The sequence below is a fragment of the Musca domestica genome, unplaced genomic scaffold (genome assembly GCF_030504385.1).
Source record: "Musca domestica strain aabys unplaced genomic scaffold, Musca_domestica.polishedcontigs.V.1.1 89, whole genome shotgun sequence".
NCBI lineage: Eukaryota > Metazoa > Arthropoda > Insecta > Diptera > Muscidae > Musca > Musca domestica.
This window is the reverse complement of record NW_026712430.1, coordinates 1,756,054-1,777,695: the sequence shown is the minus strand read 5'-3', so window position 1 is coordinate 1,777,695 and position 21,642 is coordinate 1,756,054. Positions and strand designations below refer to the sequence as shown.

General features: G+C 31.6%; 1 protein-coding gene across 1 annotated transcript in view; it reads right to left on the bottom strand.

Annotated features, from left to right (window-relative positions):
* LOC101899300 (uncharacterized) overlaps positions 1-21,642 on the bottom strand; it is a 506,597-nt gene that overhangs the window by 57,158 nt on the left and 427,797 nt on the right. The window contains exons 9-10 of the mRNA XM_059131456.1: positions 13,532-13,610; positions 3,689-3,781 (exon numbers count right to left, since the gene is read on the bottom strand). Of these exons, the coding sequence (XP_058987439.1) occupies positions 3,689-3,781; positions 13,532-13,610 (172 nt within the window). The remainder of the gene's footprint in view (positions 1-3,688; positions 3,782-13,531; positions 13,611-21,642) is intronic.

Here is a 21,642-nt window from a genome sequence, read left to right as displayed (position 1 = left end):
GCAAACCTTTGTGTGCCGTGATTGATATAAAGAGGAAATAAGTACTTCAAGAGTACGAAAATTGCAGAAAGTAACAAGCTTGTACTTTGAAATATTGTGTGAAGATCACTATTGGTAAGAAGGGCTAAAATAAGGCGGAATTAAAAAATCTGCTTTAAGATACAAACAGTACTAAAAGGTTGTTATTGAGTGGTTGGTAAAAGTTGGACATGTTAAATTTTTTGACGAGAATATCTCCTGGTGCAAAATCTTCACTATCACTATATCTTTGTCATAACATGTGACATGGTTATATTTGGGGTATCATGAATGATTAGAATATTGACTTCTTAGTGCGAAAGATAGGTCTACTTATCACATCTTAATGTTGGACCTGTTTTTAAGACATAGGGGTCGAGTGTTTACGGACTTATTCCGTCTCAATAATTGACCTTAAATTTGTAGAAATATAGGAAGAAAAAGGATATATAAAAAACAAGTAAAGAAAGTCTTAAAGTCGGGCGGGGCCGACTTTATGATACCCTACACCACTTTGCTAATTTAGTAGAGCTCCGCATAACAATTAAAAGTTTTTATGGGAGAATTCAATCGTATACGCTATGATTATAATTATAATTTAAAGTTCAAAGGACTAAATATGCCGAAGCATTTGTATCTTTTAAATTCGCATTTGTTTTGCCCATTTGGTGCACAATTAATTTGAAATCGGATAAAGATATATATGAAAGCTATATCCAAATCGGAACCGATCTCGATAAAATTTGGCAAAGATATTCCTGAGCTGTATTTGATATATTTCCTTGAATATCGTTGTTATGGAGTGCATATTACGGCTGTGGGTAACAAATATATCAAATCGGATGAACAGTATATATGGGAGCTATAGCTATATCTGAACCGATCTTCACCAAATTTGACATACTAGCTTCTAGACTCAATTCGGTCGTAAGTGCCATTTGGACACATATTAGACGTTTGGTGCACAATCAAAGGTAAATCTGAACCGATCTCGATAAAATTTAGCAAATGTATTTCTGAGCAGTATTTGATATATTTCCCCAAATATTGTTGTTACAGAGTGCATATTACGGCTGCGGAGGACAAAAGTTACAAATCGGATGAACATTCTATATGGGAGCTATGGCTATATCTGAACCGATTTCGATCAAATTTGGCATACTTATTTTCAGGTCCAATCTGATCGTACGTGCAGAATTTCATACTATTCGGACTGATATTACACGTTTGGGGCACAATAAAAGGTAAATCGGAGAAAGATATATATGGGAGCTGTATCTAAATTTTGACCGATTATCTCCAATTTCAATAGGGTTCGTCCTTGGGCCAAACAAATGATTCGTGCAAAATTTCATCTGGATAGGGCAATAAATGCAAACTGTACTTTGTTTACAAATATACATGGACAGACAAAAGGAACTATGGGTTCCATTGGGTCTATCTGGTTTCCTTTTTCCTGTTACAAACAAATGCATAAAGGCATAATACCCTGACCACCTTGTGGTGTAGGGTATAATTATAATAATTTGTTCCACATTGTACGTAAAATGTGGAAGGTACCAAAATGAGTGGAGCGACTTATCACATTTTAATAGTTGATCTATTTTTTTAAGATATAGGGATCGGATATTCAATCCTTTCATTTGAAAAAAAAGAAGTTGTAGTCAAAAAAACATAACCTTAATATGATAGAAATCAAATATTGATTAAAAAAATCAAACTAATATAAACGAACTACTGAATACGGGACTTCTTATTTACACCTAATTTTCGCCCATCACTGTCACATTGGACCTTTTTTTCTCCTCTGCATTTGATCTACAATGAGATGAAAGCAAGTTTTAAACAGTTAGGTGCAGTCTAAATAATTTACCTTATGCGGAAAAATTATTAACTTTTCATATTTCTTTTGTTCCTTTTGCTATATAAATGCTACGTTCATTTTTATATCAATCCTAGCCTTTACTTCTGACACCTTATTAATACGCATACATTTCTACAAATTTAAGATCAATTATTAAGATGGAATATGCCAGTCTGCATCCGATCCCTATATATAAATAAAATCCAGGGGCCTCCTATTTGACCCCCTATTTTCAACAGCAACTCTCATAATATTGCGGATGCGTAGTTTTCCTAGCAACTAACTCGAATTCGAAAACACCTTTCCTATTTTTGGGTTGCCATATCCGAGCTTAGGATACCTTTACTCTATTTTCGGATATTAATCACTATGTACTTCGAATTTAGAAGTCATGGTCGTTCGAAAGTTGACATGCCTCTATAGTAAAACGTGAACCTATACATACAATATTCTGCCACCAGAGGTAGAACCCGTTACAAACTCTTAATACCACATTTAGAACAATTCCGTGGAAAAATATCGAATATCGGGAGTAATCGTTATATAATAATTTTAATATACCCTCCTTTTCATACATGGATCGATACAAAGCAAAGCCCATTACAGACCATGCTAAATCTTATGAATGCTCGCTAAGGTTATATTAAGCCACCGGAAACACAAGCAGACAACACAAAATACCTAAGTACATCCAGGCAAACAATGACGGAAGCAGGCGAAATCATTGCGAAAGAATCGGTTTGAAGATAGCGTAATAAATTTACTGCAATTGAAGAGCTTGTGACAAAAAAAGCAACAGAATCCTTTTTTTTGGGCACGTGAATGAACTTAAATATTTCTTGTTTACTTTCATCATTTTATATTTCACGAAGTATAATTCAGAATAATATACTCGAAAGTACTGCCAAGTGGAATAAATTAGTTGCAGGACTTTTTACTCGATCCGAACCTGTTACATGGTAAGAATTTAAATTCGGATCGAATGTAATTTTCGACTCATTCGAACTTTCGAATCGAGTTACATAGTTACCCTCCTGGATTTGTTCTGCAGTGCTATTCAATACTAATTATGTAACGTATACGCTATTATTACTCATTCGACACGGACATATGAAAAAAATCTAAGCCAATTACAAGTAGTTACCAGTTTGGTAATTTGTTTATATTTCATCTAAAAAATCAAACCTTTTCCATCTTTGTATTTCGACTGACTTCAATTCAAAAAAACCCCTGTTTAAATTTAAATTTAAAAATTCCAAGTCATATCTTCGTTCCCCTACAAAAAAAATCATAGTTTTAATAATGACCTGACAAAAGTGGTGAAAACTTCAACCAAACTATTTAAGTACTAATTGTTGACTTATGAAAATATCCGTAACTTTATATTATATATATTGTGAATGTATGTTATGAAAAAGTCAGGCGCAATTAAAAACTTGTAGAGATATGGAGAGAGTTTTGTCATACATTTATTCTTATTTTTTTTTGTTGGTTCTGTTCCACTCAATTCGACCCGAGCAACATGATGAGCTGCCATGACAAATCAACGATGTTGAGCTGTATTCAGCAATGAGGACAAAAGTGAAACTCGAGCAGCAGTAGCACCTACACAAACACAAACACACATTTCCCGTTATAAATAACATGAACAAACTTTTGTGGCTTATTTCGATGACCATTTATGGCATTTTCAAACTTCTGCCCTCGCCAAACACACACATTCATTTTCTCTTCCTTCCATGAACTCGGGTGGGTCAATGAGAGTGTGACGCTATGTGCTTTTGGGGGTTATAAACTTATACTTACCTGTCCAAATGAAATGCAGCAATTTCAGCATTGTGTCTCTCATAGTCGGTGAAGTAAAAATGATTGGGTAAAGTTTGTTGGTCCCTGGGGAATCTGAAAAACACACAAAACGGAGGACAATCATGAACAAAAGTGAAAAACATGAAAAATTAAATTGCCAAAGATTAAAGGTGAAATGAAAACAAGCGAAGCATTAAATTCAATAGCCACAAGAATTAATTTTAAAAATTTAAACGTGAAGGTCACAATTTATGGCGCAGAGAAATAAATAACATTTGACATCATTTTAAATAAAGGAAAATATTCGATTTATTCATTTTTTTTCAATAAAATGTAAATTTTCTTTTAATATTTAAATTTAAATTTTTTTACACCATTATGTTGTTGGTATTAGTATCTCGAATTAAAGCATGTGCTTTCGTGTAACTGATTATTTTAACAAAATTTAATTTAAAAATCATTCAATAATATACCTTGTGGTTTTATGGATTATGTTACAAAAATTAAAACTAAGTTTCTAAGAGTGTACATTTCGTATAAATTAAGTTAATTTAAATTTCATTTTTATTGTTAAAATCTAAAACCTGTATAGAGACAAAAACGTGGACAAACCAATACAATACTGAGATATACTAAAACAGTGGTATACTATTTTATTTATAAGAATAACGTCTGAAGTGTTGTCATCAATGGTTGGTTTTTATAATCCCAAATAAAATAACCATGTATGTGTTAAGGATTAAATCCTCTGAAGTATCTGTCAATAGCGTCGCTGAATATATATTTTTAAATTTAAACGGATTAAGTCTAAGCTCCAAATCTCTCCAGATTACAGCAAAAGTGCGATATATTATAAAAGCAGGTCTAAAAATAGAAGACGACTGTTTTATTTTAAATATTCACATTACTAAATAATCTAAATAGAAGAGGATGTGTCTTTTATTTTCCAATTTTTTTTTTTTTTTGAAAATTTCGAACAGGATTCGTTTTAATCTTAGCATTGTAGCTATAATGCCAAATAGAAAGCAATAATTCTGATAAAAATAAATAATATCGATTAATGTTTTCTTACAGACCTTACCATATTTTGCAATCGAATTTTGAGTAGAATATTTTCTACCAACAAATTTCATGGAGATCTATGTTACGGAGTAGCGCCCATAAATAGGATACTCCCGAGGGTCATTGCCATATTTTCCAAACGATTCTTCAAAAAATTCTGATTTTTGGGTTTATTGGGATTATAAAATCTTCCGGCAGAACTACTAATAAAAAAATATGGCTATACCCTCGGATTATCTAAAATCTGACTATATTTATACCCAAGAAGTGGACCTATATTAATATTGCTAATATAACCCAAAATGCCCAAATAACCCAAAATGCCAAATTTAAATGGAAAATAACATTTGAGCGCATTCAAAGAATGTGCTGAATATGTCGTAAATAAAAAAAAAAATAATAAACCAAATTGATGATGTATTTCTATGGTCATATTGCATACAAATTTACATATTTCTTTTGTCCAGAGACTAATTATCTAATCTAGAATATTACTTTCTTTGACACTTTCCCCAAAAATTTCAACATTATGAAAGATTTTGATCCAGTCTAGAAATATATTAAATTAACAGTCAACAAATAAAAAAAGTGGTTAATTTAACCCGGACTGAACTTTTATAACCTCCACCATTTAGAAGGAACATGAAATATTAAAAAAAATGTGGCTATACGAAGTCGTGGACCTGCATAGACAACTTTCTATATTATCTCTTAAGTCATAAAAATACCGAATATTGGGAGGTATCGTTATATTGGGGTTATACGAAAATGTGGACCGACATGGCCCATTTACGAACATAACCTGCCTACAGGAAAAATACACATGTGTACAAATTTCTAGCCTCCTATGTCAATTGTTTGGTGATTACTACTGACAGACAGACATTGCTAAATCGCTTAAATGTTGGGTCTGACATGCGTATTTCGAGGAGTCGAAAACGGAATGACAAAGTTAGTATGTGAAAATTTCAACTATAATCTTTTAAAAACTATTATACTCAGCTGAATAGATTACTCAGAGACATATAGTAACATTTGTAATACTTTCTGTTAAAAACGTATGTTATGTTACAACTCGAAAAAAAGACAAGAATAATTAACGACAAAATTAAAAATATTTTTGTTTTCTTTTTGGTCAAATTGAAATCATTTTTTCTTAATTTATAATGGAAATAGAGATTTCTTTTCTTTGTTGGCTTTTATTGAAATGTAATGAGGAATATTTTTGTCTTCGGTGTCATTTCTCAAAAATAATTTGTCGTAGGAAAATTTAAACGGAGGTTTAAAAATTTGAAAAAAAAAGGACCAAAAAGACGCATTTTTTGACTAGCTTTTAAACCACAAAGCTAGTCAAAAAATGCGTCTCAAAAGAATCCTCGTTTTGTTATCAGTATATTGTAGAATATACCCAAATACAAGGATTCCACGAAATCTTAATTCAAAACTGTAACAACTCGCCCCTCTATGTAGTTTGCTGTCAATGTAACCTTTCATATACGTTTTTTCTATTTTTTCTATTTAAGCTTTACTTTAACAATATATTGTGTAGTCCTACAATATATTTCCTGAGCCAGAACCTTTGAAACACTTCACCGATTAGCCAACAGAAAAATTTGTTAAAGTAAGCATTATGGACATTTTTTATGGTAAAATTTGTGATCTGGGTATGTGTCATGCTGACATATTGAACATGGGTATCGATTTCCCTTTAAAAATTAGCCAATTTTTAAGATCTAATTAAATTTAATTTTTTTGTTCATTCTTTATCACTGTATTATTTACTATTCTCGCATCTCTGTTTTTGTGTACGTTCGAGTAATAATGGCGAATTGTATAATTAAGAAACAATTCATTTTTGATATTTTTCATTTTCTTTTTACAATTGTGCTTCCGTCATTTTTCTGTTTTCGTCATTTCATCTTAGTTTGTTATTATTTTTGTTGTCTGGTTTTAAAAGGAAAGATAAATGACATGGATTTATTGTCTTAATTGTGGAATGGAAAATTTCGAGGAAAATGATATGAAACGTATGTATTTGCTTTTTACGTTTGTGTTTCTGTCTGATTTATCATCATCATCATCATCATTGTATTCGCAATGCGAAACTTTTACTATAAATGCAGAAAATATAAATATATTTTGTTTAAGATAATCAAGAAAATATTTTCACAGAGATTAAGCGACAAATTTCTAAGAAATCAAAAAAAAAAAAGTATTTGTGAAGAATGTTATGAATAAATAGAGGCAAATCCAAATAAATACTTTGGTAAATAGTGTGGCATTGAGTAATAAGTAAAATAAATGTCCAATATCTGGGATATCCAGGATTCAATATTAAATTGTTTTGAAAAAAAAATGTTTTCATTTTTAAACATTGTTTTTAAAATGCTTATTTAAATTTCATTGAAAACTCATTTCGACAATTGTTTAACAAAATTATTAACTAAATGCAATATAATTTTATACTCAATCGGCATAATTTAATGAATGCGTTTAAAATTAATACGTAAAACCTTCTTATGCATTTAATGAAATGAATTATTGCAACCGATTTTTAAATGCGACTAAAGATGTAGTAGCAGCCGCATCATCAACGGCATGGCAAACAATTAATTCTTGTAAAGTTATTTCATCAACAGAAGTTGTGTGCAGAGCAAAAAACAAAAAATACATTTAATATAATTAAACAAGAGTTCCATTAAAATGAATTAAGTCCAAACGATATGGAAAGGATGAAAACCGGAATATATATGTACAGGGAAATGGTGAGTGAACCAATTTCGTAAAATTCACACAACAAACAAGAGTATTTTAAGTGCGTTTTATTGACCATGTGAATAATAACGACCTTTTTTACTTTTTTTTTTTGAAAATTTGAAGAATCCCACATGAATTTTGAGAATTTCGATATAATTCTTTTAAATGTTGAATGATATATTTAAATTATGTTGGTTTATAACTCAAAATTAACCATTTGTATTTAGTTGAAAATTTAAGATATTAATCGGAAAATTTAGTTTTATCTTTTAACGGTGGCATTTCAGTGGCCACATACTACCGTCGATTTGTAGGGGTTCATATATGACAGGAAAAAACAGTAAATTACCATTAAGCTTATTAATGTTTAATTCTCACATTTGTGTGATTCTCTTTTTAAGAATGTTTGTTTGTTCATCAAAGGGTGGCAAAAATGGAAATGTCGTCTGTCCTCTCGGACCATGATTTGGAGTTAATTTTTTAAAATTCTTAAATCTGTGTTCCGCTTTGGGCAAATAGATATAAAAATGGAATATGAAAACAAGTAAAAACGAGTAAGCAAAGGCTACAGTCGAACGGGGCCGACCGTTAAATACCCTACAACACCATAATAAACGACACAGTTTATATAGGCGAGATACTCGAAAGAATTCCACAAGATATTGTGACAAATAATAAAAAAACCAACAGGTTGCGGTCTCTAATTTTAGAATAATAGCAACTTTAACTAATTTTCTCATTTTCAATTTATTGGAAGATGTTGCACGTAAACGGTCTTCCTAGATCTGGAACCAATATTTCCCAAAGAAATATAATCTCACAGAAGTGGCAAAAGATTAACATTTATTATTGGTTTTTGACTGAAACGCATCTATATGAGATAGAGACATTTGACTATATTCTTCAACGAAATCAGCGTTAACGAAATAGTCAGAAGTGCGTCTTTCCTGTATTTGTGAATTCTACAAAAAGTCACTGGAATGGACATTTTCGTATTTTGTCTACAAAAGTTGGCAAACTATTTCACACATTGAATATTTTTGGATGGTCATCCAAAACTGCTTGGCTTTTGCAATGTCCGGTAACCCCCATTCAAATGTGCGTGAGGATCGCACTTTTGTGCACTTTTGCACTTTTTGGTCCATTTCAACCCCTAAATATATGGCGATCATCTTCAAAACGAGTAGGCTTCTATTCTGACCCTCATCTTATCCCCATGCAAAATTTCGTAAGGCTCGGGCCATAAATGCGATCTGTATATGATATCCTGATATCCTAACCACTTAGTTTTGTTAGCTGTAGAAATATTACCAAATGTTTAATTCAAAATGAAAATATGCCAAAAATGTGACAAAATTGAAAAAACGTGAGAAAATGTTACAAAGTCAATATTTTCACCTTTAGAGAAATATTTTTATGCGATTTTTTTAGACGTTTTTTCTTTCCTGCCAAGAGGCCGAAATCAGTTCAGCCGTTCTCGACATATAAGAGATCTTTCAAGCATATCTTCTTTGATAGACATATATATCGCACATATTTTGCTATATATCCTATTTGTTGGATGTTAACATCAATGTAAAGATCAGAAGTAACCCTGTCATGGCTTTGTGATTTCGCCGGGATTTAAAATATTCGCGGTTTAATGAAAAATTTTGAATTTTTTCAACACAAAAGATATGGTCTATTTTACCCGCTAAATATTATCCGATGACCACCCAAATTGGTAGGCTTCTTTCCCGCCCTAAACTCTAGCTACATGCGAAATTCCGCGTCGATTGGTCTTAAATTGCGACCTGTATAGCTACTGCAAAATCCGACATTTTTCAGCATTTGGTCCATTTCAACCCCTAAATACTCGGCGATCATCTCCAAAAGAAATAGGCTTCTATTCTGATCCTAACCCCACCTTCGTGCAAAATTTCGTAAGGATCGGGCCATAATTGCGACCTGTAGCGTGATTACAAATTAACATGGACAGACGGACGGACGGACATACATAGCTAGATCAACTCAGCTCGGCGAGCTAGGAAGATCCATATATACTTTCCCATATGGGAAACCAATATTTCGAGGTGTTACATAAATTCTGGCCCAATCAAACTTATAATACCCCCAACACATAGTGTTGTAGGGTATAAAAGCTGTAAATTCGGTCCGGCCGAACTTTGAATACACTCCACCATTTGGAACGAATTTGGCAATTTTCAAAAAAAAAAAAAAAAAAAAATAAAATCCGTTAAAAATTCTGTTAACATCTTTAAAATACCGAATGAAGCCGTATGTATACGACGATGTGGGCCTGCATAGGCAACTTTTGCCATAAGCCATTACAATATTCAAATGCGAAACTTGAAAAAAAATCAGTGAATAATGTAGATAAAATCATCAAAATACCGAATATCGGGAGGTACCTTAATATGGGGGCTATAACAAAACGTGGCCCTGAACAGACAATTTTCTGTCTTAGGCTGTAGTATCCATTACGAACTTCAAATGCCAATTTTGAAACAATTCCGATGAAAAATGTCGCTATATTCATCAAAATACCGAGTATTTGCGTCCGATTAGAAAAATATAAAATTAACAGCCAAAACTGAAAACATAAAATTTTCACTTTAAATTTTATTTTGTTCAACTTCTAAACCTAGAAATGTAGTATATTCTGAAACTTATAGTAAAATTTGGTGTAGAATATTTCCTTATTTAACTCTATCTACTCAGAGCGATGTTTTATATTACTTTCAAGCATCACATCGAAATAGGCGCCGAAGAAAAATCCGAAAAAAATAATTTCGCAATGATTTTTGGTAAAATTTAAAAAATATATATACGTGTTCATAAATAATATAAATAGGGTTTTTTTGGATATTTATTATTTTTTGTTTTATCCAGAGACTCACAATGAAGTTTGATTTTCAACATTTTATTATCTCACACTTTCCCAAAAACAAAATTAAATATTAAGTTAGATTTTGACTCAGAATGGAAACGAGTTCCATTAGCAGTAAAAAAGGAAAGTATTTATTTTCCACTTTAAATATAAAAACTTTGAATATAATTTTCAAGAAGAATAGAAATACGCAGTCACTTGAATAAATATCCAGTGCGCAATTTAAACCTTTACTATTTAAAAGCCGTTCATTGTCGATACCCTACTCGTAGTGACTTATTTCCTACTTTTAGTCATTTTAAAAATCTTATTAACATATATTTGAAGGTTATGCGGAAGTGGGGCTGATATAGCTCACTTTCAAATAAAAAAAGCATAGATTGACAATTACAATTCTTTAGATTACATGGATGCCAATCTTATTAAAAGTATACTTCGTTTAAAGAACTTAACAAATAATTTTGAAAAAAAAAATGAAGTTACTCTCCATCCACTACACAGTCCCTTCTTATAACCCCATTTCAGGACACTTGTAGAAAATGAATACATTTGTCGGCGGCCAAATACTAGAGTAAAATGGCAACAAATATTTGCAAGCCAGTCAGACACACACGATGAGTTTCAGTTTGAGTTTTCGTTTGTAGCAGCATTTTCACATTTCGATGACATCGTTGCACAGATATCGAAACAAAGGATGACATGTAATCTGTCATAAGAATTGCACACAATAATCCGAAAATACATTTAACGATTCTGTGTAGAGAGGCAATCAACAACAACGAATCCTTATTCTTCTCTGCACACGAATGTGTTTGTGTCTGTGTCTCTTGTCTGCGGATATTGAATGGATGATTGTCAATCCTTTGGTAAATAGCAAACAGCGTATAGGACAATGAGCAATGACTGCTAGTATTGGTGATGAGGACGATTGTTTTGTTTGCAAGTATGTGTGTGTATGAGTGAGTAAGTGCACATGTGTTTGTAGGTTTGTAATTGTCCTGAATGATTGCTATTATTTTATTGTCATTGGCAATTTGATGGAATTCTGAAAAATGACTAAAGACATTTTGCGCTAAAAAAACGATACATATATAATAAGTGGTGGCACAGTGGGAAGCATTGTTTATTGAGTGAAATTGAAAATTGAGGTAATTAGTTGGTAGTTATAATATGTTTTTTATGCAAAAATGAATTAAACTAAACTAACTAAACAATTAAACATTGCAGCAACCTTAGATGGAAAATTGTAATTTAGTCCGTCATTGTAGGTTACTTTTGAAGAATATAATCCAACTGGGGCCATCGAAATAAGTAAAAGAGGAAATCTATATAAATGAAATCATATGAACCCAAAAATGCTGGAAGTGAAGAGTGTGTGCAAAGGAGCCAAATAAATCTGCTGCTCATATAGCGGACAAATATAGCAAAAATTTCGATATTTAGATTTTCGATTCAATTTTTCCAGTATCCACTAAGGATTAATATATAAGAAGTAAAAAAAGAAGCGAATTTCGGCCGAACTTCCCCTACCATTTCGCAAAAATCATGAAAATACTTAGTATCGGGAGGTACGTCATACAAATAATGTTGCTGAAATCATCATAATACCGACTATCGGGATGTACCGTTATATGGGAGCTATACGAAGACGAGGACCTGCATACAAAAATTTTTGTCATAGACTGTAGTACCCATTGCGAACTTCAAATAAAAATTTTTAAATAATTGCGGTAAATAATGTCGCTAAAATCATGAAAATCCCGAATATCGGGAGATATGGTTATATGGGAGCTATACGAAGACGTGGACCTGTATACAAAAATTTTTGTCATAGACTGTAGTATCCATTGCGAACTTCAAATACGAAGTTTGAAATAATTGCGGTAAATAATGTCGCTAAAATCATGAAAATCCCGAATATCGGGAGGTATCGTTATACGGGAACTATACGAAAATGTGGACCGGCATGGCCCATTTAAGAACTTAACCTGCCTACTGGTAAACTATGAATGTATTCAAAATTTTAGTCTTATATCTCAATTCGTTCGAAAGATAGCGTGATTACAACAAACGGACAGACCGACTGACGTTGCTAGTTCGTCTTAGAATTTTACGCTGAATATCCACAATATATATACTTTGTAGGGTCTATTCTGAATATTTCAAGGAATGACGGAACGAAAAAGCTAATATACCCTCCATAGAATGGTGGAGGGTATAAAAATCAGAAACCGAGCAGAAATGCAAATGGGTTCCCAAATTCCTGTTGGCTTTACGCATCATATATCTTTTTAGGAAATTCAATTTGGGTTATATAACTTCATAATCTATAATTGTATATTATTTCTCATACCGCCCTACCAATGTAATTTAATAATCACTGACTGTGTCTAAGAGCTTTTTTACAAAGAGACCAAAAGAAATTATTTTAAATATCTTTCACTGTGTCTTTGCTATTTTTCTGCCACACAAGATCATTGATTGTCCGATATGGCTTAAATACATCTTTCCAATGCAGGCGAGCAAATATTGACGATCCATAAAATTGCAATGTAATTAAAACGGCTGCAATGAATTTACAATGCAAATGTCCATCGTGTCGTTTGTTCTTTTGTTTTTTTTTTGTGTTTTTTTTTTTGCTATGGTGTGAACGATGCCTGCATCATAAGCAGCGCGATAGCATTACATTTAAAGTACATTAACGGAAGTCTTATAATTACCTTAAGAAGAATACATTGCATACATTTAATGATTAATTTGAAATTACAATGGAATCGTATTTAAACGATAAAAAATAAATTGGTTCCTGATTAAAATATAATCAGTTGGCGTATGCAATGCAGCTTAAACTTCTGTTAGTTATTCTACGAAAAATATAAAAACTTCCTTTCGTTTTAATGAAAATTTAATTAGGAAAAGTTTTTTGCTTCTTTCATATTAATTTAAAAATTAATATATTCAGCCCGAAATGTGGTACATTAAAGATAATCAAACTTTGAAAACTATTTTAATATGATAATAGATTTTAACAGCATAACTGATATGTAGCATGGTTTATAATTTGTGGAATATGGTTTTTTTTTCGAAAATAATATGTTTAATCTGGAATCATAATTGTAATTCTCTTTACTTACCTCATTGGCTTCATTAGTGCTTTAATGTTATTCGGATATTCAATCATTAATTTGAGCTGTGTCCCGCCTTCCTTTTGTACTGTAAATTAAATATAAAAAAGAATTACTTAAAGAATTTATAGAAAACGTAACACACATTGTTACATTGTTAATATTAATTCCGGTTACATTTGATGTAAGTGTTATCAATGTAAAACATATTTACATGGAATGTTACAAAAACGGCTACATATTGTCACTGTATTGCTGGGAAACGCAAATTATAAAATGACATTAGAGAGAGAAAGATAAAGAGAGGGAGAGTTATCCTTTTAAGCATTGCACAGTGGTCGCTGCCATTGGCCAAAATTCAAAAAATGAAAATCAGATATTTATTGTCAAATGTGTACACATGAACTCTTAAGAGGTTAAGCTTTTTAGAAAACATAATAATCTTGGATTCATTCTAACGGCCCACTTCGAGAATAGCATAAAAAAAGAGAAATGTAGTTAGTTGCTTTTTTCGGTGGGATTAGTGAAAAAGTAGAGCAAAAATAGAACTGTATTACAAAATTAAATACATTTTAAAATGACAAATCTTGGCATAATTATTGAAAAGCAAGGTATTGACTTATTTTTAGTGCAGTAATTTGTGTGTTTAGTAGTCGTGTATAATATAGAAGATGGGAGTGTTCTGAATTGCCTTTAATATTAATTTTGAAAATAAAATTGAAATTCAGTTAAAGTTTTAATTGTTTTCCCCCCTGAATCCTCCAATGTGATTTTCTTCACGCCATTAGTAATGGTCCTAAGATTCTAAAAGTGCTAATTTAACTTTGAGATTTTGTCAGATGTGTATGTTATGCCCAATATACTGAAGCGACTTCTCTGCAATTTTGTCAGTTTTATGGTGCTAGTGACATAGAATATGTTTATGTTGTTTGGGATTGATAAAGATGTAATTGAGGGGTGTTCAATATTGTCTTCTGGATATAACATTAATGTCGAAAATGTAAGGCCTTTGCACTGGAAACTGCTAAAGAGTTAACAAATATATATCTATTGCACTATCTTCCACCCACAGTTCATAAAATTGCACCCGACATTATACATTTGTCATTGTATCAATTGGAGAATTATAGGATGAGGCCGTGGAGTCTAGAAATGAAGATATAAAAAAGTTTCGACTAAATCATACCCAAAAAATTCTCTTGTTTCAACTAACACAGCTCTTATTAACCGTCTTCTTCTGAGCTCTGATCCTTTTATAACGGGACAGCGAACGTTGCCAAATAATAAAAAATCTATATTATTAAAATGTGCATTTGATATACTTGTGTAACACTGAAATTTATAAATATCCATTAGTTAATTTAACTTAATTTAATTTTATGTTGAATTGTTATTTTATTTTGTTTGGAAAAAAAAAACAAATTTGGAATTTATTTGTATAAAAATTACTTCTATTTTTGGAGGTACTTTTAGAGGTACCTACCGAAGGCGGTCCGTTCCAAATAATTTTAAATAAGATTATTTTTAACACTTTAGAACGTAAAATGTCAAATAACAGAACAATCTGGTGTGGAAATGTGACAAGAATTAGGCAAATAACCCTTGGGCAAATATCTGCACTGAAAGTATTTTTGGCCGCAGTTCCCACACGGCCTCGATCACTGTGCATTGGGAGAAGCTATAGTCAGCAAAATATTTTCCCTGAATTATTTCTCGAGGGCTATGTATGACAAGGTCTCGCCGTAGCGCAGTGAATCGATTTTTTTATACGCTCGTAAACAATATAATGAGCTGACCGTGGAATAATTTTAACAGCTGTCAGACGAGTGGCTTAGAAATGCCAACAGTCTGAAGTTGGTTGCAGTTTTTTCATCTCACCCTTACGTTGCATGTTATTGCGGAGAGTTAAAATATCTACAGAAAACCCTAAATATAAAATTACAGCTGATTTAGTTGGAAATTGGGAGCAAGACTTTTGAGATTTCGAAAATAAACAGGTGTCGTTATATAGGGGCTACTCCCAACAGGGGACCTTCATAAAATTTTTGTTGCGAGAAGAAAAGTTTCCTGCCGGGTACACGAAATACAAATTCCAGCCGATTTGGTTAGAAATTGGACGCGAAGCAAAATGGCACTGCTATATGAGGACAATAGCAAAAAACTGGACCTACATTGAATATTTTTAATAGAAATTTTCCTTTGCAGGTTCGCGTTTTCGTATAGCTCCCATATAATGGTACCTCCCGAAGTTTCGAATTTGAATATTGCAATTGTTTCTGACGTTGTCGTTTAGACGCTAATATAAAGGTTACATTCGGTATTTTTATGACTTTAAAAGAATTTTTAACTGTTTTTTTTTTTTTTTTTGAAAATTGCCAAATTCGTTGCAAACGGTGGATGGTTTTCAAAGTTCGACTCGGCCGAACTTTTAGTTTTTTTTACTTGTTTATTTTTCAAATCTACGTTTATTGGCATTGTGGTTCTTAAAAAAAATTGTTATGGTTCTTTAAAAATATTTTTTTTTTAAAAATCCACTTTTATTGGCATTATGGTTCTTTTAAAATATTAAAAAATCCACGTTTATTTGCATTATGGTCCCTTAAAAATATATTTTTATTTTAAAACCACGTTTATTGCCATTATGGTTCTTTAAAAATATTTATTTAAAAAACCCCCGTTTATCGGTGGGTGCAAAAAATACCCTTTTTAAAAATACACCTTTTTTGGTCGTTTAAAGAATAATTGATAATGGGAGTGAACCGAATTATATATCAGATCTATGGTTAATAGAAACATTGAGATACACGAAGTTTGATGAAAATTGAAAGTACCAGATGTTGCCTATCTCTCGATCTAAGATTGATAATAGTTTTACGATGTAACAAGTTTAAACCAAATCGGATACTCCCTTCGAGAGTTATCGTGGCTACCAGACAGAAAGACGATGGACGGACAACACCAAATGTACTGAAACAAATTTGATCACAAAGAGAAGTAGGGTCTAAAACCGTTATTTCGATGATGCATGTTAAGCCCGTATTAAATGATATGTACCCTTTGTACCCATATGGCTGAGGGTATAAAAATATACTCCTTAGCAAACTAAAAACCTATAACAAATTAAAAAAAAAACATACAATAATTTCAAAATTTTTGCAATTTAAAACAAATTTACAATTTACTGTTCTTTGTAAAGTAACAACTGCAGTCTAAACATAGTGCATGTATTATTTGCATACTCACATACGAACATACATTCACAATATTTCTTATAACAAAAGAATGTGAATTAGAGGTATAACCCAGGAAACCAATGTATATGTGAATATCTGTACAATTTTTTGTAGGTGAGAAAAAGTAACGAATTTTTCGTTCAGCCGATTATTTGCGAGTGCTGTTTTTTAAAGTATTTCCTCCATTTTTGAGCTCGTAAATTTGAAGAAGAGAAGAACTCGTGTGCGAGAGGGACAGTTGCCTATTTCATTGCACTGGACTTTAATGTAACGTTTCGATCAGAGAACACAACTACATGTCCATACGAATATCGGTGCGAACTTGGCCCAAATAAAATTTGAAGCATCTGCACACTTAGAACCGATATTTCAACTCTGATTTTTTGGTATGCTGGGAACAAACTGAGCTTAATTTGAATGTATGTTTGTGCGTGTATGTTGTTCATGGGATACCATTTGTTCTCATTCATTCAGTTTAATAACATTCATACACACCGAGAATATAGTCAAAGTTTTTCATTCACAAAAGTTATTATTTAAAATAAACAAATATTAGTTGTGTATTTCAACAATATGAGTGTTGAATTTTGCTTTCGGTATTTTCATTTAGAAATAACTGTACTTTTATCATTACTAATATGATAATGCATGTGAAGAGAGAGAGAGAGAGAGAAAAAAAAAACAGAAAACTTGTACAAAAACATAAACTCCATACAAATTATGTATAATTTATTTTGAATGAAAGTACACATACAGTTGCATTTGGTAGTAATTACTTTGAAAAGAACAAAAAGATATACAAACTTAAAAAAAAAAAATACCAAATTGAAAATAAATAATGAATAAACCAGGATTGGATATAAAAAAATACATCAACAATTTTAATGGATGATCTGTAACCAAAGACACAACAAAGTAAAATGGACGTCTAAATATTGTGGGTTATATAGTTATCTTGAATACGATTTTAAAATGCAATCATAATATTCTTCAACTCCAACCAATTTTTTTGTTTAAACTAAATAGCATTCCAACCCTAGAAAACACTATTCTCTATTACATCTTCTACTGGCATGGTTTCCTTATATTTAAATTTATGTTTAGAAAATTTGTTAACAATCATTTTCGTATCTTTCTTCCTTATCTCAAATACAAAAAAAAATGTGTAATAAAATAGTTTCGTTATTTATTACCAGCCACATTTATAGACATATTTTATATCATATTTAAAATCTGTAAATTCTATCTGACCTGCAAACACATACACTTCCACATAATGTGTGTGCGGATATAAAATTTAAAATTACAATGGTCGGAAATAGTTTCGTTTGATTTATATAAATATTTAAAACATATATAAATGAATGTGTTTGTTTGTGTTAAGCTTAGAATTAAAAGTATTAAACATTAAATAAAAATAAAACACAATTGCAAAAAATCCCATTTGGAAAATAAATTACATTTGATTCAATTAAAAACATTTTACAAATTCAAATTTATTTTAACGTAATAAAAACATTTTGGCAGATTTAAAAAACATTTTTTTGCACAAAATTATGATGAGTTTAAATACAACTTTTTAAAAGGCATTGCAATTTTGAAAATATGCATTGCTGTTAAAAAATTGTTCGTGGGATTCAATCGACATTTATAGAGGGGTTTTATTCGGGAATTTATTCAACATATTGAACGGACTCACATACATACATCTGCAGTCTTATAAAACTCCAAAGATATTATTTTTCTCAATTTTAGTGGAAATTCATGGATAATTATTCAGTTAAAAGGGAGTGAATATTGAAAGAATAAAAGCAACAGAATGCTTTCTTTATATTAAACTCAGTTTGTAATCTTACAAAAAGGGGGTTGTTGGAGAATGATTTAATTAATCTTTAGAATAAACAGGATTTGGTTTGAGATTTTGGGGGAAACATTCAAAATACCAAAAATCTGGTGGTATGGACAGATTCTAAACATGGGTCGATATGGCACATAATCATTTCGCAGGTCCCAAAATAATATGGCTTTATCAAAACGTGGACAAATATTGATAATTATTTGTTAGTAGCGTATATTCATAATAACGACTCAAAATACCAAACTTTGGAGATAAATCAAAATAAGTAGGAACTACGACTAAAAAATACTTTAAATCAGGAATTACTCTTATGTAGGTCTATACAAAAAAGTGATATCACCGGTATAACCCATTTTTATACTAATCATTCTTAAACTAGTATTAAATGTTGCGATTGTTGATGTGTAACGGAGAATTATAAATTAAACCTCGTATTTTCCGCAAGCCATACTGGCTACTAGAATTATAAGAAAGCTATTAGCGAATTCAGGAAAAGGGCTTAGTTTGTCGTACATAAAACAAATAAAAAAACAGTAAGTTTGGCTGCTCCGAACTTTGAATACGCTCTGCCATTTGGAATGAATTTGGGAATCATTCAAATCATACAATTAACAAATATACCGTTATATTGGGGTCGATACGAAGATGTGGACAAGCATGGGTAATTTTCTGTCATAGGCTGTAGTACCCGTTACGAACTGCAGATGCGAAATTTGAAACAATTCCTGTGAATAATGTCTCAAAAACATCAAAATAACGAATGTAGGTAGGTACCGTTTTATGGGAGCTATACGAGAATGTGGACCTGCATAGAAATGTTTTTGTCACAGACTATAGTACTTATTACGAACTGCAAATATGAAACAATATCGAATATAGGGAGATACCGTTATATGCGGGCTATACGAAGACATGGACCTGGATGGGTTATTTTCTCTCACAGGCTGTAGTACCCATAACGAACTACAAATACGAAATTTGAAACAATTCCGGTGAATAATGTCGCTGTAATCATTAAAATACCAAAATATTGGGAGGTATCGTTATATGGGGGCTAAATGAGAAGGTCGACCTTCCTAGTCATTTTTCTGTCACAGACTGCAGTACCCAGAACGAACTATAAATACGAAATTTTAAACAATTCTTGATGTCGCTAGCAACATGAAAATACTGAATATAGGTAGGTAGGTACATTTATACATATGGAGGTTATTTCAAAACGTGGACTTATATAGCTCATTTTGCAATACCAAAAGACCTGTAGACCAAACACACATCTGAATAAAATTTATCAACCTACTTCAATTCGTTCGGAAACATAGATGGATGGACGGACGGACATCGTTTTTTCCTAAAAAGAAATTTAATGGTATTTTCTTGCTTCAAATCGAACAACTAACGAGAAAAAATTGATTCAAAAGTATGAGTATAGTGAAGTTAAATAAAGAATATTTTGTCTTTTAAAATATTTTTGGAGGTTAGTTTTTCATAAATTCTCATTACCTTAAAATATTATTTTAATATTTATGAATTTCTGACGTTTGGTTAAGATTTAGACCTTATCTATTGTGAGACAATTGGTAGAATTTTATAACAAATAATTTAATAAAGAATAGATTAGACCCCATTTAAAAGAATAATACTCGTATTATTATCAGTAATATTGCAAAAGATATTCTTTACCTAAAATGCGAGTATTCCAAGGAATCTTGTTTCAAAAATGTAAAAAATATGTGTAATAATTTCAGCAGATAATTTCTTTCTTATAATTATTTTTCTGAAAAAATCATTTTCAATTTTTTAGTTTGAAATGTAATGTTATTATTATTTGTCATTTGTGTTTATTTAATATTGTTTTTTTTTTTTATAAAAAAATATTTTACAGCTACTTCATAATTAAGTATTGAACAACGAATAAAGTGCGAATCAGTTATCTCGTGAACTTTTGTGTTTACTGATTACTGACAAAGACAATAAATGTCCTGTAACTTTTACAAAAATAAACAAATCGTAATTATTTTTCTAGTTTTAAATGAGGGGTTTAATTCACTCTTAAGAAACTAAAAATAAAAATACAAAAATAATTTTGAACGAAAAATAATATGTGAAAAACTAAAATGACCCAATTTTTGCTTGGTCAAAACTAAAGCAACTTTTGATTTTTGATTTTAAAATAATTAAATTTTGGCTTGTAGTCGATAGCATAACCATTATTTTTGATAGCAGCTACACACCTACGAGGCATTGAATCTATAACACGCTCAATTTGATCCTTGGGTGTGCCTTCCCAGGCACCCCGAATTCTTTAGAAAATGTTGTGCTTATTTATTTCCGAATCTCGCTTAATCTTCCTATCTACGATACTCCAAAGGTTTTCTATGGAGTTTAGGTCAGGTGATTGTGCCGGCCATAACAAAACATCAATTTTTGACTCCCGCAACCAATATTTAACAAGTTTTGATACAAGTTTGGGATCATTGTCATGCTGAAACACCCAAATCAGCCGAATATTTTACTCGGCGTAAGGGAACAACGTACTGTTCAACACATCTTTGTAAACAAACCGATCCACAACTTTCTTTACTTTATGGATAGGCCAAAATCCATAGAAAGAAAAACAACGCCACGCCATTTTTGACCCTCCCTCATGCTTCACTGTACCTTTGCAACACTGCGGCTTGAGTCCTTCATTTTTTGGTCTTCTCACCGTAAATTTTTTCGCGTCTGAGCCTTTAATATTAAACGTAGACTCATCCCAGAAATAGTGTTTTTTCCATTGAGCTTGATCCCACTTAACATTATCGTTTCCGAAAGCCTTTTTGATTTTTTCGGATATAAATGGTTTTTCGATGTCTTACGGGCATGCAGACCAGCTGCCACTACTCGTCTACGCACTGATCTCGAGCTGATATCCAATGATTGCTCTCTCACTAATCCAGTTGAACTCTTAAATAGTTGTTTTTTATTTCTCTCACAATTTGTGGATCAGTACGGGCTGAAGTTTTTCACGACCTTCATCCGTTATAGAC